The sequence below is a fragment of the Molossus molossus genome, unplaced genomic scaffold (genome assembly GCF_014108415.1).
Source record: "Molossus molossus isolate mMolMol1 unplaced genomic scaffold, mMolMol1.p scaffold_m16_p_10, whole genome shotgun sequence".
Taxonomy (NCBI): domain Eukaryota; kingdom Metazoa; phylum Chordata; class Mammalia; order Chiroptera; family Molossidae; genus Molossus; species Molossus molossus.
In genome coordinates this window covers 105,620,680-105,638,347 of record NW_023425345.1, presented here as the reverse complement: position 1 = coordinate 105,638,347, position 17,668 = coordinate 105,620,680, and the positions used below count along the sequence as shown (strand labels likewise).

Genomic DNA, 17,668 nt, shown 5'->3' with positions numbered 1-17,668 from the left:
CTTGCCTTTTCTGTACATGTTGGGTGAGCTTCAACCCAGCCTAAGAAAGTACGGATGAAAACCAGGACATATTATTTCCTCTACTGGGTCCCATTTCTGAGAAGTCTACCTCTAGACCTTCAAAGGGTGCTTGGCTGCGGCGCCGGATCCCGGCGGGCCCGGCGGGGCCTTGTCCGGCAGTGTTTTGAGCACAGAGGAGACAGCGTTGGGAGACTGAGGCACAGAGGGATGGGAGCCCAGCAATCAGGTGGTACCGGCTTCGTAAGGCTTTATGGTAGTTTTTCCAAGATGGGTGAGTTAATGTTGTTAGAGGACTAACCAATGGGCTAATTGTTCTGGCACGTAGATTCTGTGGGAATATCCACCGTCTTTCCTTCGTTATATTTCCCCCCCCCGTTGTGCCCATTCCTCTTCCTGGGCCGTGTATTTTGGGGTTGCAGGCAGTTCAGGAGCCAGCATGATTTAAACCAAAAAAAAATGTTTTTCTTTATTTATTGTGGAGAGAGAGGAAGGGAGAGGAGAGAGATAGAAACATCGATGAGAGAGAACATCGATTGACTGCCTCCTGCGTGCCCCCACTGGGGATCGGGCCCACAACCCAGGTATGTGCCCTGACTGAGAATTGAGCTGGCGACCTCTTGGTGCAGGGGTCGCTGACCCACTGAGCCACACCGGCAGGGCGCCAGCATGATTTTTTTTTATCCTCACCCGAGGACACTCCTTCCATTTTTTGTTCAGATAGAGTGGGAGGGAGAGAGAGGAATATCAACGTGAAAGGGACACATCGAGTGGCTGCCACCCATACAACCCAACCAGGGCCGGGGACAAACTGCAGCCGAGGTACGTGCCCTTCGTGGGAACCGAACCCGGGTCTCTCTGGACTGCAGGCCGACGCTCTAACCGCTGAGCCAAACCGGCCTGAGCACCAGCATGATTTTTGATGGGGCTGTCTGTTCTCTTGCAGACTGTTTAGCTGCAGCATCTGCCCGATGGTTTCCTTCTGACACTCAGTCTCTTCCCTTTTGGTGTCCCTTGCAGTGGGTGATGGCTACTTGTCTTGGTTCCCAGACCACCTCCAGTGATTTTAGGATTTCACCTTGTTTTTTCATCCCTGCCCCCTGCAGTAAGGGAGCCCTCTTTCCTCGTGCATAACCCCACGTGCATGCAGGGTGGCCAAGGCGCAGCGTGAGTCAGCATGTATGTTGGCCTGCTTGTCCTTGCAGAGTTCTAATGCGCTCACCAGAGCCCACAGCTCTGCTCGCTGGGCAGACCGTCGCTCAGGGAGCGCCCTTGCTTCCAGAGTCTGAAATCTGAAACTATTGCATACCTGGCACATCTTTTGCCCTCACTCATGTAACTGCTACTGTCCGTGTACAGAATAAGGTCAGGATTTTGCAGAGGTTTATCTGTCAGGTCTGGTCAGCTGGAGCAGACTTCATCAGGTACCTCCAAGCAGTCATGCTCCACCTTGGCAAAAAGGTGGCAGGATTTAGAGTTATTACTGCTTCCAGTCTTACTCCTGGTTTTCACGTAGGAGTCCTTGGCACTGGGTCAGTCGGGCATGAGTTAGCCGGTGCTGTCCTCTCACATCCATCAAGGTAATGCGGGGTACTTTGACGTTTAGATTCTGTCCTAACGTGAGTTTGTCTGCCTCCTTGATTAATAGTGTGGTGGCCGCTAAGGCCCTCAGACAGGGTGGCCAGTCTGCTGCAACCAGGTCAATTTGCTTTGAAAGGTAAGCTACCAGTCTCTGCCAGGGCCAGATTCCTGGGTTAGGACTCCCAGGGCTATTCCATTGTTTTTGTGTTCAAACAGGTTGAAGTCCCATGATACATCTGGGAGTCCTAAGGCTGGTGCCTCCATGAGCTTGGTCTTTACCGTTGTAAATGCTTCCTCTTGACTGGGGCCCCAGACAAAGGGCGCCTTTTCTTCTCCTCTCAGGGCCTCATATGAGGGCTTTGCCAGTTGTGACAATCCGGGTATCCATATTCCATAGAACCCCGCTGCTCCCGGGAATTCCTGAATCTGTTGATGGGGACTGGGAACCAGAATAGCATAGACTGCCTGTTTCCTTTCGGCCCCTAACATTTGTTTGCCCTGAGTGATCTTCAAACCTAAGTATTTGACTTCTTTTTGACAAATTTGCGCCTTTTTCTCTGATACCCGATATCCAGCTTCTATCAGTAGCCCAAGTAAGGCCTCGGTCCCTTCCCAGCATTGGGCTCGAGTGGGACTGGCCAGCAGGAGGTCATCTACATATTGGAGGACACAACCTAAGTTCAGTCCCCGGAACTTGGCTAAGTCAGATGCTGGTGCCCCACTGAACAAAGTTGGTGAGCTCTTGAATCCTTGGGGTAGTCTGGTCCAAGTGGACTGTTCCTTCGTTCCTGTGGTGGGGTTCTCCCCTCCGAAGGGGAACAGAGGCTGGCTACTGGGAGCTAGCTGGAGGCAGAAGAGGGCACCCTTTAAGCCCAGGCACATGACCCACCCTGCCTCCGAAGGTGTGAGTCCTCGCAGAGGGTATGGGTTGGGCAGTGCGCATGCAACGTGATGGCTCTTCAGTCTGGTACCGGCCGGTAGTCGTGTGTCCCAGGGTTCTTTGCAGGCAGCAGGGGTGTGTTGCTTGGGGACTGGCATCGCTTTAAAAGACCCACCTGAGCAGCTGGTCTAGGACTAGACTCTCTGTGAATCTGGGTCCCTAGACTGCTTCCCGGGGAACCACGTGCTGGCGTATTTGACAGGCTGGGCCAGGCTTCAGGTCACTCAGGATGGGGCGTGGTTCTTGGTCAGACCCGGGGAGTTTCCTCGCTGGCGGTTGGACACTCGTTTTTCCAGCGTCCAGATTCCTTGCAGTAGGCACATTGGTCCCGTCCTAGGGGTGTTTTTCTTCTTGGTCCTGTAGTTCCTCGTTGTTCGTTTCAGTCCCACCGGGGGAGCTGGTCACCCCAAGGCTGCCGCTCGGAGGGCCACCTTCTGTCCCATTCTTCGGTCTGTCTGCTTTTTGGCAGCCTGTTCTTGGTTTATAGAGACTTTATTGGTGATTTCCAGTAATTCGGTGGCATTCTCCCAGCAAATCCTGCTGACTTTTGAAGCTTTCGTCTGGTGTTGGCCTGTGCCTGTCCTCAGAGGCAGCAGTGACCACGCGCTGGTTTTCGGGGGCCTCTGGGTCAAATGGAGCGTAGACGCTGAAGGCCTCGCGCGGTCTCCCACAGAAGTCAGCCGGACTCTCATCTGGGTCTGTGAGTCCTCAGAGGGCTTTGCCATGTGTGCGGGTCTCTTGGCCCCTGCTTTCACCCCTTGGAGGAAGGGGAGTCGATATCTTTCCAGCCGGTTTCTTCCTTCCTCTGTGTTTGGGCCCCAGTGGGGTTCCTCATCAGGTAGGGCCTCTCGGGCCCAGGCTTCTGTGTCGAGATGTCCAGCTGGCGCCTGGGTCTGGAGCCACTTTCTGGCTTTTGTGACAACCACCAGTGCTCTCTGTGTTGAATAGGGTGAGAGTTGTTTACAGTCACCCCGGTGGGCGACGCGTCTGGAAGGCGGATTCCAGGAGGTCGTCGTCACTCGGGGTTTTTCGGAGTGTGGTGGCCTATGGCGTTTCCAGTCCAGGAGGTCGGTAGTGGAGAAGGGCTGATAGCAGAAGACTGATCCCCTCACTTGTAGGGTTCCGTCAAGGCCCATTCTCGGTGGACCCCTTGTCTCCCACAGTGGCAATTGCTGCTGGGGTTGTGACCCCTGGGTCGCTGACCTGAGATGTCTTCCCACTGGCTCTGGCGACCCTGGCTCCGGTGTGCCTGGCTCCGGTGGTACATTGGCTGGTGGTGGGGGTGGGCTGTCGGGCAGGTGAGGCTCCCCATCTGCAGGTAGCGGGGTGTATGGCAGCGGCAGTGGAGGGGCCTCTTCCAAAGCCCCTGATAATACAGGAGGCTGTTTAATTCACCGTGAAGTCTCCCTTTCACCTGTGCCACCCCTTGCACCTCCCTGACTAGCAACACAGAATCGGACCCAAGGGGGCCTGATCTGGGCTATTTCCAACCACTGGTCTATGTAGGAAATTGGTCGGATGGCCAGCGTCTCCAGTGACTACTTATTCACAGCCTGGGCTGGGGGACATCAAGGTGCCTTCAGAGGGCCATCCCACACCAAAGGTGGGCCGTTCTAATTCACAGAGGGTGCAAAATGTTCCGGTGGACCCCATAATCTTCTGAGAACCCCTTTTCAAAATTCTTAATCATACATTCCAGAACAGTGGGTTTAGAGAAACCTCCCCCCATAATGATATCTAAGATAGTTAAGCAAACCGCCCAGTGATCGGTATCATGAGACAAACAGGAGGAAACTCTCGTTTTGTCCACCTGGACCTCCCCTTGCGGGCCTTAGGCACCTCTTGGCATTGGCAGGTCAGTATAAGCCCCTGACTCAGATCGGGTTCACTGGCAGAGACAATGTCCCCAAGAACCTGATACTGCCCTTAGCCATATGAGGTCACCATGGGCTCGCAGGTTGGGACTCACACAGACTTCGTAATAGGCGCTGTGGAGCACGGCCACTCACACACAAAATCACACGGAATTTAAACTTTCCACCCAGGAATTCCCTATCCTGTGTGACACCTGTGCTGCCTGGGAGGTGACCAAGGTCCCCTTCTGCCTTAGAGGCAGGCCTGAACTCAGTCCTGGGTCCCTGGTCCGATGTCCTGGCAGGCTCTTCTATCCTCCCCAGAGTCCGTTCGAGTGCAGCGGTGGCCGACCACAGTCGGGCCTGGTGAGGGTTGGGGTCCAGTGAATTCACTGTGGGTGTGCCTTCCTTTCCATCACGGGGGCCCACAATTAGTGGCTCCTTCCCGCTGGCTTCTGACAGAGGTGGCTTAAGACGCACAGCCGTCCGCTTCCTGGCAATGCACCAAAATGTTGTGGCAGAAATTCGGTCGGCGGGAAGAGACAGACTGCACGCACTCGGAGGATTAGAAAAATGACTTTAATGCGCACCGGTGCTGGCCCAATGGAGTCACCTCCAAAGGCTGAGCCCTGCGCCCAGGTTCCATCGCCTTTTATACATGATAAGCTTCCGGGTATTTGGGGGCTTCTAGTTCCGCCGTGGTTTAGGTGGTTGGCTGATGTAACGGGCAAGTGGGATTACGGAGGCCAGGTGTGGGGGTCTCTGCTCTGTGAGCTAAGGGGGTTGTCTGCACCCAGCTTGCCTTCTCATTGAGAATATCAGTCGGTTGCTTCCCATACATTCCCTGACCAGGGATCGAACCCACAACATGGTCTATGCCCTGACTGGGAATTTAACCCTGGACCCTTCGGTGCGTGGGATGATGCTCCTGCCAACTGAGCCGGACCAGCCAGGGCTGTACAAATTTTATTTGATGTTAATTTTTATGTGCATGGAGGCCTTCCTAGAAAAGAGGTGAAGACCCCAGGGAGTGGATAGACCAGGTGCTTACATACTATTTTAACAAATGAACATAAATCATGGAAAAATGACAATCAAGGGAAAAGGGACTTGTAGGGGCAGTAAATTGTGGGATGTGAATATAAGGTGAAAGGTAGAAGATGAAGGTTATTTCAGCAAGGTCTGTTTGTGCAGACCCCCTCGGAGCCGACGTGCTGTCTCAGTCTTAGGGTTGTTCTCCTTCCGGTACGGCAGGGGGGCAGGAGACCCCTCCGGAAACAGGAGTGCATGTCCTGCTTTCGGCAGATAAGAGGGCAAAGAGTTTGGTCTGCGTTGGCCGCTTCTTATTGCCTGCAGCTCAAAACCATCCTGTTGTGAAAGTGGCATATTTGGGGATGGCCTACGATCAGTGATCACACAGGATCGTACAGATCCCCTTCAGTGAACACTATGAATAATGGGCGTTAACAGTACCTGAGGTTCTCTCTCCCCTCTGGATAGTCCGGGCAGCCTTAACGGTCAGGGAGCCTGAGCACGCTCACTCCGAGGCCGAGCAGTTGGGGCCGGGAGCCCAGTGGGCTGACGTGGCCTTGAAGGGGAGTGTGTGGGAGGCAGGTTCACTGGGGCAGCTGCAGAGGAGACCAAAGGGCAAGGCCACAGGGGCCAAGAGAAGGGGTGGAAACAGCGGCCTGCTCCCCCAACTCCCCAACCCAAGCTGCAGAGCAGAACCCTCGAGACAGAAGAGCAAAGGCTCGTCTGTGGTCCGGGGAGACCGGCCGGGGACAAAGGGCAGCACCTTCGGTGGTGCAGCCAGGAGGGAATGCGGAGGCCCAGCCGGGAGAAGGGTGCGAGGCAGGTGTGACATGAGAAGAGAGCCAGTCCTGCGACGCCAGGGAGCCGGAGCCGACTCCAGTCCGGGGACAGGCCTCTTCTCCTCTGGGGTGATGTTCCCCTCGGCTGCCCTCTGCCTGTCTGCCTCTTCTCCCTGGACCCCAGCTCCGGCCCACTGTAGAGCTCCTGTTCCCAGGGGTTAGCAGACCACCCGGGACTGGCCGGTTTGCTTGCAGAGCAGTCTCCCCATTTCCTGCTTCATAAACCCCGCTCCCCCCTTCAGGACCACTCCAAGGCCATTCCCCAGGAATGCTTCTCTGATCCCATCTACCTAAAGGAACCCCCTTTTCCTCTGAGGCCCCTGTGCCTCTAACACTTCATTTTCCCTGCGTTGTATGAGAAACATGGGGAGAGTCTGTCCCTTCACTAAACTGAAAATTCCTTGAGGCCAGGCCTCCAGTCTTACTAGTGGTGTCTGTCCGTCCCAATGTCTAGCCCAATCCCTAAAATACTGTAGGTGCTTAATTAAATGTTCATGGGGATACATTAGACTCCTATGTACTATTTCTTTACATCTTCCCTCACCCTACAGCCTCCATAGAAACATCCACATCTTGTCCTGACCCACAGCTGCCGATGCAAACTAGCTCTCCGAGTGGGGTGAGACCTGCCCAGGGACAGGGGTGCTAGGGAGCTGCCCGGAAGAGCCCCAGCCCCACGCAGCGTCTCTGACAGCAGCTTGAAGTGACTCCACCTGCCCGTGGCCCTTTTGATAGGCCCCGCCCACCCCTCCCACATCGTGCTGCTCCCGCCCCTGCGTCTCTTCCCTTTGCGTCACCTACTGTCTGTCTGTTGCTGGCTCTTCTAACATGTCACTCCTGGTGTCCCCAGTGGCCACCTGAGGGTGGGAGAGGGAGGTCAAGTGGGTCCTTGGACCACTCTTTCTGCCTGTGACCTCACCCCAGCTGACCTAGTCTTCATTCGTTACATAAAAACTTACTTAGCACCTGCCATGTGCCCGGCCCTGTTCTAGGTGGGAAACCGAGCAATCGACAAGGTAGGCAGATCTCCCCGTCTCAGGCATCAAACACATCATCCCAGCGGGAGCTGGGACTTCTGACGAATGCCAGAGACCATCAGGGACATTAATCAAATCAATTACAAAGTTCGACCTGGGTTTAGACGTTCTTGGGGATGGGAATGAAGTTTGGCTCCACTCATACCTGGTGTCTGTTGGGACCATGTTCCTCCCCAAGGTGTATGAGCTGAACGGGACGGTCCACAGCCAAGAGTGGGCAGTGAGGACCTACACAGAAGTGGCTTGTATGTTCAGGAAGAAGCATCCTGGGTTTATTGGAATCAAACTCATTTATTCGGATCGCAGGTGAGAGAGAACATGGCTGAAACTGCAGGAGCTGGGAGAGAGGGTGTGGGCAGGGCCCTGCGGTTGGGTAGGGAGACGGGGCCACAGACCCCTCAAAGCCAGTGTCCTGGGCTGGCGTGTGCACTTATGTGTGAATGCAAAAATCTCTTGCTGAGATCCCTGCTCGTTTGTCTTTGTCATCTGCCTGGGTGACTCGGCCGGGGTACAGTATTTTTGCCTCAATGTTTGGATAACTGGCCCATTTCTTTGTTTTAATTTGACACCGGGTTTCTGCCTAAAGTCCACCTTGTGATGTGTGTGGCTGTGTATGAGGCCTTGATTGGTGGCCGGGCCCGAGTGACAGCTGTCTCAGCGCCTGCGTGTGGCCTGGTGGTGTGAAGGAGGACCCACTCTCTCCCTAAGCAAGTGCAGAGAGCCTTATAACTTAATTTTTTTTCTAAGTTTACTAAAGTGAGAGCTCTCCCCTCTTGCAAGGGCGGTCAGTCTAAGGCCTGTGACCTGCCCGGGACGGGAGACACAGGCAGGGCCAGGTGGGGGTCACACCCACCAGGTATGGGGTGGGGGGCTGTGGAGGGCAGTCAGACCTCCCAGGAGCCTCCTCCCCTGCCTGGCCGCCCTGATCCCATCCCCTCCTTGTGAGGGCCTGGGCCCCGGAGCTGAGGCCTGCACTGTGTGCTGGCCAGCCAGGAGGGGGCTTGCAGACGGGCCCCTGGTTCTGCTCAGAGGCTGCCTGGGGCCAGCAGCAGGAGGTGTTAGGGCTGGCTGCAGTGTTCCCGCAGGGGTGGAGCGCCAGGCCGTCCCTCTCCGTGCTCCGTGGGCGCTGCTTGCGCCCCGGGCTGGACTCGAAGGGGCGGGTGCGGAGGGAGGGGAGAGCTGGGTAGTGGTCTCTGGGGTGCCCGGGCCTTGCTGACTCCACCAGCAGGACAGGCCTGCAGTTGCCCGGTGCAGCTGGCCTGACAGGGACTTGGCGACCTGTGGCGTTGCACAGGTGTCCAGTGGACGCAGAGCTGGCCTGTGTGCTGCACCCACTTGCAGAACCCACCCTCTTAGGGACGCAGGACAAGTTTCGGACAAGGCCACTTTGCTTTATCCAAACGTAGACCAATGAAACTTGTTTTATGGGTCCCCTTACCTCACCTGCTCTTTAGACACAGTGGGTCCCTCTGCAGCCAGCCACAGTCCTCGACAGGGATGGATTTGGGAGAAATATCTCTCAGCTGTACTGAGATCACAACAGCCCAGTTGGGGCGGGTCATGGGGCAATGGCACTGAGGGGCTGGGAGATGGTGCCACAAACCCCAGACTGGACCAGCCTGGGCCAGCAGCTGGGGCTCACAGCTCTCAGGGCCACGTCATGCTGTCTCATGTTTCTCTTTGTCTTTCACAGATTCCAAAATGTGTCTGTCATCACAAAATCGGTCCAAAGAGCCATGATGCTTCAAACCAAGTTCCCCAGGATGGTGGCAGGGTTTGACCTGGTAACTGTCTGCACAGCAGGGCAGCTCTTTGTGACGGGCTCAGGCCTGCTCAGAGTTCTGCCCCACCGCTCTAGGGGCCTGCGGGGGGTGGCAGTCACCAGAGACGGGAGAGCAGAAAAGGCCAGCCTGCTAAAAAGGGGAGTTCCAGAATCAGGAAGAGTCCAGGGAGCTGGGACAAAGCTGACGGAAGGCTTGTTCCCATTCCCCTGCCTTCTGCCCTTGTTCCCAGCCCACTCTGCTCACTGTCATTTGCTCCTCGAACCACTTAAGACCGTGTCACAAGCAGAGCAACATTGTTTGGCACTGCGTATCCATAGAGGTGACACCGCCCCTCTCTCCACCAAATCGAAGCCCTAGCCCCGTGCTCACAGCCAGGCCACACGGTCCCTGGCCCACTCGTCAGTCTCATCAAACCTGATAGATGGGGACTAATGGCCCAGAGGCACTCTGACACCCTCTGAAGACAATTTACCCGAGACTTTGCTAAGTGCTGGCTCAGCCCAGCCAGAGCCCCAAGAAGCAGATTTCAAGGAGTTGGCTTTTTTGGATCCAAGATGTCTTCCTGGGATCCCTGGGGGTGGCTCAAAGGCTCTGCTCCCCAGAAAAGGGGCCGAAGCCCCTCCCATCTCAGCCTTACCTCTGTGTGCAGCACCGACAGAGGGACCTGTGCAGGAGAGCTTCCGATTCGGAGCTTCTGGAAGTGTCTGTACAGGACTGGAATGGACAAGCCCTCGTGGGAAACCAGGGGCACAGGGCGGATAGACAGTTGTTGTTCAAGGGGTCCACACTGAATGTCCATATTTGTTTTATTATAAAAATGTGTCATTGCCCCCTTACAAATTAAAATTGGCCTTCTGAAGGAGGTACCCTTTTTACCCTAAGACACTCTCACTACCAGCAAGTAGCTAAGAAGCCCCAGGACATATGTGGCCTAATTGAAAAGCATGATTTTGGGATAATTGCTCTTCCCATTAGTTACAGCTGAGTAGCCAAGTTACTGAGGGACTCTGCCGAGAAACTGATCCCCCCGGGGACCCGCCGGGGATGAGTGGCCCCGCTGCACCCTGGGTCCTGGTCCAGCGCATCTCGGGCCCACTCTCTGTTTCGGGCATTCTCAGCCTCTCTCTCTCTCTCTGTCTCTCTCACTCTCTTGTTTTCTGTCTCTCTATGTCTCTGTTCTCTGTCTCTCGGCTCTCTCTCTGTCACTGTTCCTTCCCCCGCAGGAGCTCAGGGCTGAAGCATGAAAGGTGGTGTGAGAGACAAGGGAAGGGCTCGGAGCCTACAAGCTACAGCCTCTGACTAAGAGGGAGTTACGTTGGGACAAGAATGCACTGTCTGTTCTGTCCTACTTTTGCTATAGATTGTTGTTCTTTTTTAAAAATTGATTTTAGAGAGAGGGGAAGGGAAAGAGAGAGAAAAACATTGTTTTGTCATTCCACCTATTTGTGCATTCTTTCATCGGTTGCTTCTTCTGTGTGCCCTGACTAGGGATCGAACTGGAACCTTGGCGTATCAGATGATGCTCTAACCAAATGAGCTACCTGGCCAGGGCCTGCTACTCGCCTTTTTAAAAAAAGTTCTATCCCTCTTTATATATAGATACATATACATATATATTTTTTAAATTTTTCTCCTTTTTTCTTTATTGGTTTTAGAAAAAGAGGAAGAGAGAGATAGAAATATTGATGCGAGAGAACATTGATTAGCCACCTCCTGCATGCCCCACGTTGGGAATTGGGCCCACAACCTGGGAATGTGCCCTGACCAGGAATCGAACTAATGACCTCTTGGTGCATGGGTCGACGCTCAACCACTGAGCCACACTGGCTGGGCTACTGGTCATTCTTTTTTTTTTTTTATCCTCACCCGACGACATTTTTCCATTTTTTGTTCAGGTAGAGTGGGAGGGAGAGAGAGAGAGAAACATCAATGTGAAAGGGACACATCGAGTGGCTGCCTCCTGCACAACCCCAACTTGGGGCAGGGACAAACTGCAACCGTGGTACACGCCCTTAGCGGGAACCGAACCCAGGTCTTTCTGGACCGCAGGCCGACGCTCTAACCGCTGAGCCACACTGGCTGGGCATACTGGTCATTCTTTTTTTTTTTTTTTTAATCCTCACCAGAGGACATTTTTCCATTTTTTGTTCAGGTAGGGTCGGAGGGAGAGAGAGGAACAGAAGGAGAGAGAGAAACATCGATGCGAAAGGAACACATCGAGTGGCTGCCACCCGCACGACCGACCAGGGCCGGGGACAAACTGCAACCGAGGTACATGCCCTTAGCGGGAACTGAACCCGGGTCTCTCAGGACCGCAGGCCGACGCTCTAACCGCTGAGCCAAACCGGCCAGGGCTACTGGTCATTCTTAAAAGGCTTGGTGGCTGAAGCCTCAAGCAGCAGTGGCAGAGTACAAGGAAGGGTGCTCACAGCTGTGGGGCTCCGTCAGCATAGTGAGGCGTGGACCGAGCAGGCAGCTCCATGTCCCTCTGCTCTGTCCTGCAGGTGGGGCGTGAGGACACTGGCCATTGCTTGTACTACTACAAGGAGGCCTTGATGATTCCAGCCTTGCAAGGCTTTAAACTGCCTTACTTCTTCCACGCCGGAGAGACAGGTGAGCCGCGGCAGGTCGGGCACAGAGGAGTGGATGCGTGGGAGGGCTCCTTGTCGCTCGAGTACTGACGGGATACTGGGGCGGGATGTTAGAGTCGATGGTTGTTTTCTGGCGCCTGTCCATTTTACGTGCATCATCTCATTTCATCCTGACAGCAGGATTAAATCCCCGGAGAAGGGATAACAGAGCTAATAACAGTATCAGGCACTTTACATATATTATTTCAGATTCTCACCACAGTCCTGCTAGGAGGTGTGTCCTTACTTTATAGATAAAAGAGCTCCAGGCTCCAAACATAGTATAACTGGTCCAATGGTAAGTAGTGGAGTGTGAATTTGAGCCCTTCATGATGATTTCCATTTGATAGTGTGTGGATCGTGCCTGAGAGGTGAACTCACCTTTCCAAATCTACACACTGTGTGACAGAAAGGGATTAGAACCAGGCCTGCCCTGGCATCTAGGAGGCTCTGTCCACACTCACCAGTGCTGAAGAGGCGATGCCGCACTGTGCGTGGTCTCTGCTATTGCGTCTGAAATACCATCAGCTCAGCATGTCCTTTCTCCCTAGAGCTGCGTTCCAGAGCGTGGCCATCTCTCAGCCCTGCCACATTCCAATTCTTAAAATGTATAAATGCTAACCAAAAGGAGTTCCAGATCACAGCTGCAATTTCAGATCAAAATGAAGATTTTTCGGACTTAGACCCGGAAAAGATTGCTGCTGGCCACCCTCCCCTGACTTTCTTGAGTACCTTAGGCACCTGCCGCCCTCAGAGGACCAAAGGGATGAGGAGAGAGTAATGGGGAACTTAAATTTCACAACCAAGCTCATGTCTTCATTTATCATAGCAACTCTCAGAGGAAGGCTCTGATGCATTTGTATCCTTTTTCTTGACATTTCAAGTCAATTTAGATAAAAGCTATCCTAAGAGATTAAAGAATTGTTTGTGGGTAAGTGTGCAGGGGTTGTTAACCTTGAAGAGTTTGTGGTCTAGTTGGGAAGCTCATACCTGTGTGAAGTCATTCAATAGAATGAAACACTATAACTCAGGAGCCAACCCAATTCTAAATTCATGGTCCTAGAAGATTTTGCCAGGATTTGGATATTCAATATCCAAAAGTAATGTCTTTTTTTTTTTAAAGAACTATTTGAAAAGAAATTACCAGATAGGAAACCAGTACTATCTAGCTATCTATCTAAAAACACATGGCCTAATCAGCAATGGGATTTTCTTTTTATTCCTAACAGCAAAGTGCACTTTTCCTGTTTTCTGTGTGGACCAGCTAGGATGCTTTTGGCCGCCAGCAATGGAACACACAGCCGCAGGGTTTGTGGTGGGTCCTCTGTTGTCTCACAGAACAGGCAACCTCTGTGTTCTGAGTCCGGAATCCCACCTTGCTTAGGTACAGGGTCCTGAAGTCAACGCAGGGCTGAGTGAAACAAAAGTGAGCCCTTTCTGTCAGGGCCTCCTTTCCCTTTATTAGGGAGGAGGCCTCTGCCTGTCAGGCCGGGGTCAGGACTACTGGCGGCAAGAGAAGGGGAGAGGCGGGGCCTACCTGTCAGCCTCTGCAGGGGGCCTGCCCCGGGAAGGGGCCGGGGGACGGCAGCCAGTGGCCTCTGCCACTGGCGCTGGTCACTGCAGTCCTGCCATTGACACTGTCCCACGAGTACTGTTAAAAGATCAATCGAAGTAAGTATATACAAATAATTATATTGATACAGTCTGCAACACACTGTTGTAAAGATTATAAACATAAAATTCCCAGAAAATAGCTCTGGAAACAAACAAAAAATGGAAAGAAAGAATATGGACTGTGGGGTCAGATCGACCAGAGTTTGAAAACCGGTTCTGATACGTACGAGCTGAGTATCCTTGCTCAGTTTATAAAGCCCATGTAAGTTTCAATTGCCTCATCTATTATATACATTCATTCATACATACACATGTACACACACACACACACACACACACACACCAAAGGCTTGCCATAACTCTCTTGAACATTGTTATAAATAAAATGTGTGTGCATTTGTTTGAATGTTCATTTATCTTCCTTTTCTTCTTTTGGGGGGCAGGTCTGGAGCCTTTTTTAAAAAACTCATCTTTATTGTTGAATGCATTACAGATGTCCCCCCTTTTATTTCCCCATTGACCCCCTCCTCCCCAGTCCCGCCCTGCTCCTGCCTTCCCCACACTATTGTCAGTGTCCATTGGTTATGCACATATGCATACAAGTCCTTTGGTTTATCTCATCCCGCGCTCCCTTCCCCCTTCCCTTTGAGGTTCATCAGTCTAACAACCAATTTGTACTTCTTAATTCCTTCAGTTTTTCCACCCATTCCCCCACCCTCCACCCATCTGGCAAGCAACAAAAAGTTCTCTGTTTCTATGAGTCTGTTTCTGTTCTGCTTGTTCATTTTGTTTGTAGATTCAATTGTTGATAGATATGTATTTGTTGCCATTTTATTCATATTTTTGTTCTTCTCCTTCAAGAAGACCCTTCAACATTTCATATAATACTGGTTTGGTGGTGATGAGCTCCATTAGCTTTTTCTTATCTGGGAAAGTCTTGATATGTCCATTGATTCTAAATGATAGTTTTGCAGGATAGAGTAATCTTGGTTGTAGGTCACTACTTTTCATCACCTTGAATATCTCTTGCCACTCCTTTCTGGCCTGCAAAGTTTTTTTTTGAGAAATCAGCTGACAGTCTTATGGGAACTCCCTTGTAGGTAACTAACTGCTTTTCGTTTGCTGCTTTTAAGATTCCCTCTTTGTCTTTAACTTTTGCATTTTGATGATGATGTGTCTTGGTGTGGGCCTCTTGGGGTTCATCTTGTTTGAGACTCTCTGTGCTTCCTGGACTTGTATGTCTGTTTCCTTCACCAAATTAAGAAAGTTTTCTGTCATTATTGTTTCAAACAGGTTTTCAATTTCTTGTTCTCTCTCTTCTTCTCCTGGAACCCCTATCTGTTGGCACGTTTTAAGTTGTTGAGGATGATCTTTAGGTCAAGTCCATCCTGTTGAAGATTACCTCTTTATCCCCAGACTGGCAGGGTACTTCCATAGACAGAAACCTTCTGGATGCCCTAATACTGAACTCTACCAGGGTTGGCCATGGATTTGCTTTGACAAAACACCCAGCAGTCTGGATTGACTCATGGAAGAAGGACATCCCTATAGAAGTCTGTCCCATCTCCAACCAGGTATGCATGATACATGGCCCCTATCCCACATGATCTCTCCCCCAGCCTCAATCTCTGCTCTGCTTCCAAAACTTATTCCTGTATTTCTCTCTCCTTAACTCACTTGTTTTCTATATTCCTCTTCTCCTTTTCACTCCCATTTAGTCAAGTTATTTAGAAATGGCCTTTGCCTAAACCATTCATAATTACGAGGCAGCAGTGAGGGTCCCCAGTGGGGTAGAATGCTGGGCAAAGCTGAGAACAAAGCTAAGAGACACTGGGGGAGGCCATCGAAGTGGCTAGAGCCACAGGTGCTGCTGCTTTCAGTTACTTGGTTCTTTGTGAGTCTGCTGCCGCTTTGTTCAGGAACGCTGCTCTGAGCAGAACCAAGAGAGGCCAAATGCTTGTGGTGGGAATAAAACTTGAAGAAAATTTGGAAGCACGTGGGGACTGGCTCTGTTCCTTGCAGTAGAGCTTTGCCCAGAGGTCATCCCAATGTTTAGAATAGGGATGGGGTTAGGACAGAAAGGAAGAAGCTGATTAGGCTTCACGGTCTTCCCTTCCTTGTCGTGACTCGTCATGGATCAGACTTTGTCTTTCCCCCTCACCTCCTGTGGGCAGGTTCTGAAACTGGTGTCTGACTTGAGAGACCACCCCGCGGCTGTTCTGATGGCTACTGGGTACCCCATGGTGATCAGCTCTGACGACCCAGCTGTCTTTGGTGCCAAAGGCTTGTCCTATGATTTCTATGAGGCCTTCATGGGCATCGGTGGGATGGCGGCCGATCTGAGGGCACTCAAGCAGCTGGCTATGAACTCCATCAAGTGAGTGACCTGAGCACCTCTTAGATTCCCCCTCCCTCTTCCATCCCACAACTGTGTTTATCTCCCTTAGAGGTTTGGGGCAGAAGTTTTCTGTGAGTTTTCTCCACATAGTCTCTGTTTCATTATTGCTCTTGGATTGGGGAGAAATGTGTTCTGCTAGCCTCTGAGAATCCCTCATTCTTCCTGTCCTGCTTCCCAACCCCTTCCCTGGGTCTGACCTGGGTGTCTCTTCTCCTGCAGGTATAGTGTCCTGTTGGATATTGAGAAAAAGGCTGCCATGAAAATCTGGGAGGAGAAATGGAATGACTTTGTAGCTGATCTGGCCAGGAGGCCAAGCTGAGAAGAGAGCCATGTTTGACCCTCTTCTGCTTTCCTCCCCAGGTTGTCTCCACTTTCCCTCAATCATTCAGGAGTCCACTCCACCGTAGTCTCCACCTCCATTTCCTCATTAAAAAGACCTTGTGAAGTTCATCAATGGCCTCCATAGTGCTTAATGTCTCAGAAACATTTGATCAATTGACTGAACTCATGTTTTTTGAAATATTTTTCTCTCTCAACCTCAGGGACATCAAATCTCTGGGTTTTCTCCTTCTCTGGCCATTGCGCCAGGGTCCCCTTTCCAGAGGTCCCTACTCTGTCTGATCTCTGTGCTGGATTTTCTCAGGACTTACTCTCCTCTCTTCTGTTCTTGTCTTTTTGCTTCTATTCTCCTCTCTTCTCACTCAATACTCTTTTACTGGGCAGTCTCATTCATTCTTTTGCTTTTAAGTACAATTAATTTGCTGATGCTTCCCAAATTTATTTATTCACTGAGATGGTTCACAAGGATCTCAGAAACCTACTACATGCAATTCTGAACTCTCAGCCTCTCCCCTTCCCACCTTCTGGTTTTCCCATCTTGGTAAATGGCATCTCCATCATTCCACCCAGTAGCTCAAGCAGAAATTTTCAGTGGAACCCTTGAAACTGCTCCCCTGCTCTCTACGTGAAAGGTATCTGACCCGTCTGTGCATCTCCAGCTCTACTGTGTTTGCTGAGTTCAAGCCTTTGCCACCTCCTGCTGAACACTGACAACAAGCTTTCTGATTGAGCTCCCCTTTCTTCTCTTCGCTTTTTCCAATTCAGTTTTCACAGGACACTGACTTTTAAAAAATTAAATTAATTCAGGTCGCTCTATTGCTTATAACTCAGTCCACTTAGAAAACTCCAAATGTTTTGGCCCTGGCTGGGTGGCTCAGTTGGTTGGAGCATTCATTATCCTTACACCGAAGGGTAGAGGGTTTGATTACTGGAGGCAACTGATCAACGTTTCTCCCTCATGTCAATGTTTCTCTCTCTCTCTCCCTCTCCTTTCCTCTCTCTCTAAAAGTCAATTAAAAAATAAATGTGAGCCCCGGCCGGTTTGGCTCAGCAGTTAGAGCGTCGGCCTGTAGTCCAGAGAGACCCGGGTTTGGTTCCCGCTAAGGGCACGTACCTTGGTTGCAGTTTGTCTCCAGCCCTGGTTGGTTGTGCGGGTGGAAGCCACTCGATGTGTCCCTTCACGTCGATGTTTCTCTCTCTCTCTCTCTCTCTCTCTCTCTCTCTCTCTCTGCCTCTCTCTCCCTCCCACTCTATCTGAACAAAAAATGGAAAAATGTCCTCAGGTGAGGATAATAATAATAATAATAATAATGAATAAAAATATAAATAAATAAATGTAAGTCAGCTGAGTTGAAACCTATGATGCATCATCCACTAGGAATGGTGAAGGCAATGAATCAGAGACCCTCAGAATTAGGATCTTAAAAGTCATCTTGTTCCATCTGGACGCCAAGTGATTGAGGACCCCTAGTCAGCAATGCTTTCTCTAGTGTCATGAACCAAAAACAGTGACAAACTACAAATGGAGAGAGGTTTGGCTGCTGCCTGAGTGCTCAGACCCAGGTGATGGATGATGGATGAGAAGACCTTCACTTTGAACTCT

At 51.5% G+C, this 17,668-nt stretch overlaps 1 protein-coding gene across 1 annotated transcript in view; it reads left to right on the top strand.

The window, feature by feature from the left end:
- Positions 1–16,155, top strand: part of ADA2 (adenosine deaminase 2) — a 46,825-nt gene extending 30,670 nt beyond the window's left edge. The window contains exons 6-11 of the mRNA XM_036252254.1: positions 7,479–7,606; positions 8,994–9,084; positions 11,589–11,697; positions 14,745–14,902; positions 15,503–15,705; positions 15,946–16,155. Coding sequence (XP_036108147.1) covers positions 7,479–7,606; positions 8,994–9,084; positions 11,589–11,697; positions 14,745–14,902; positions 15,503–15,705; positions 15,946–16,045 — 789 coding nt within the window. The 3' untranslated portion in view covers positions 16,046–16,155. The remainder of the gene's footprint in view (positions 1–7,478; positions 7,607–8,993; positions 9,085–11,588; positions 11,698–14,744; positions 14,903–15,502; positions 15,706–15,945) is intronic.
- Positions 16,156–17,668: the final 1,513 nt, after the last annotated feature.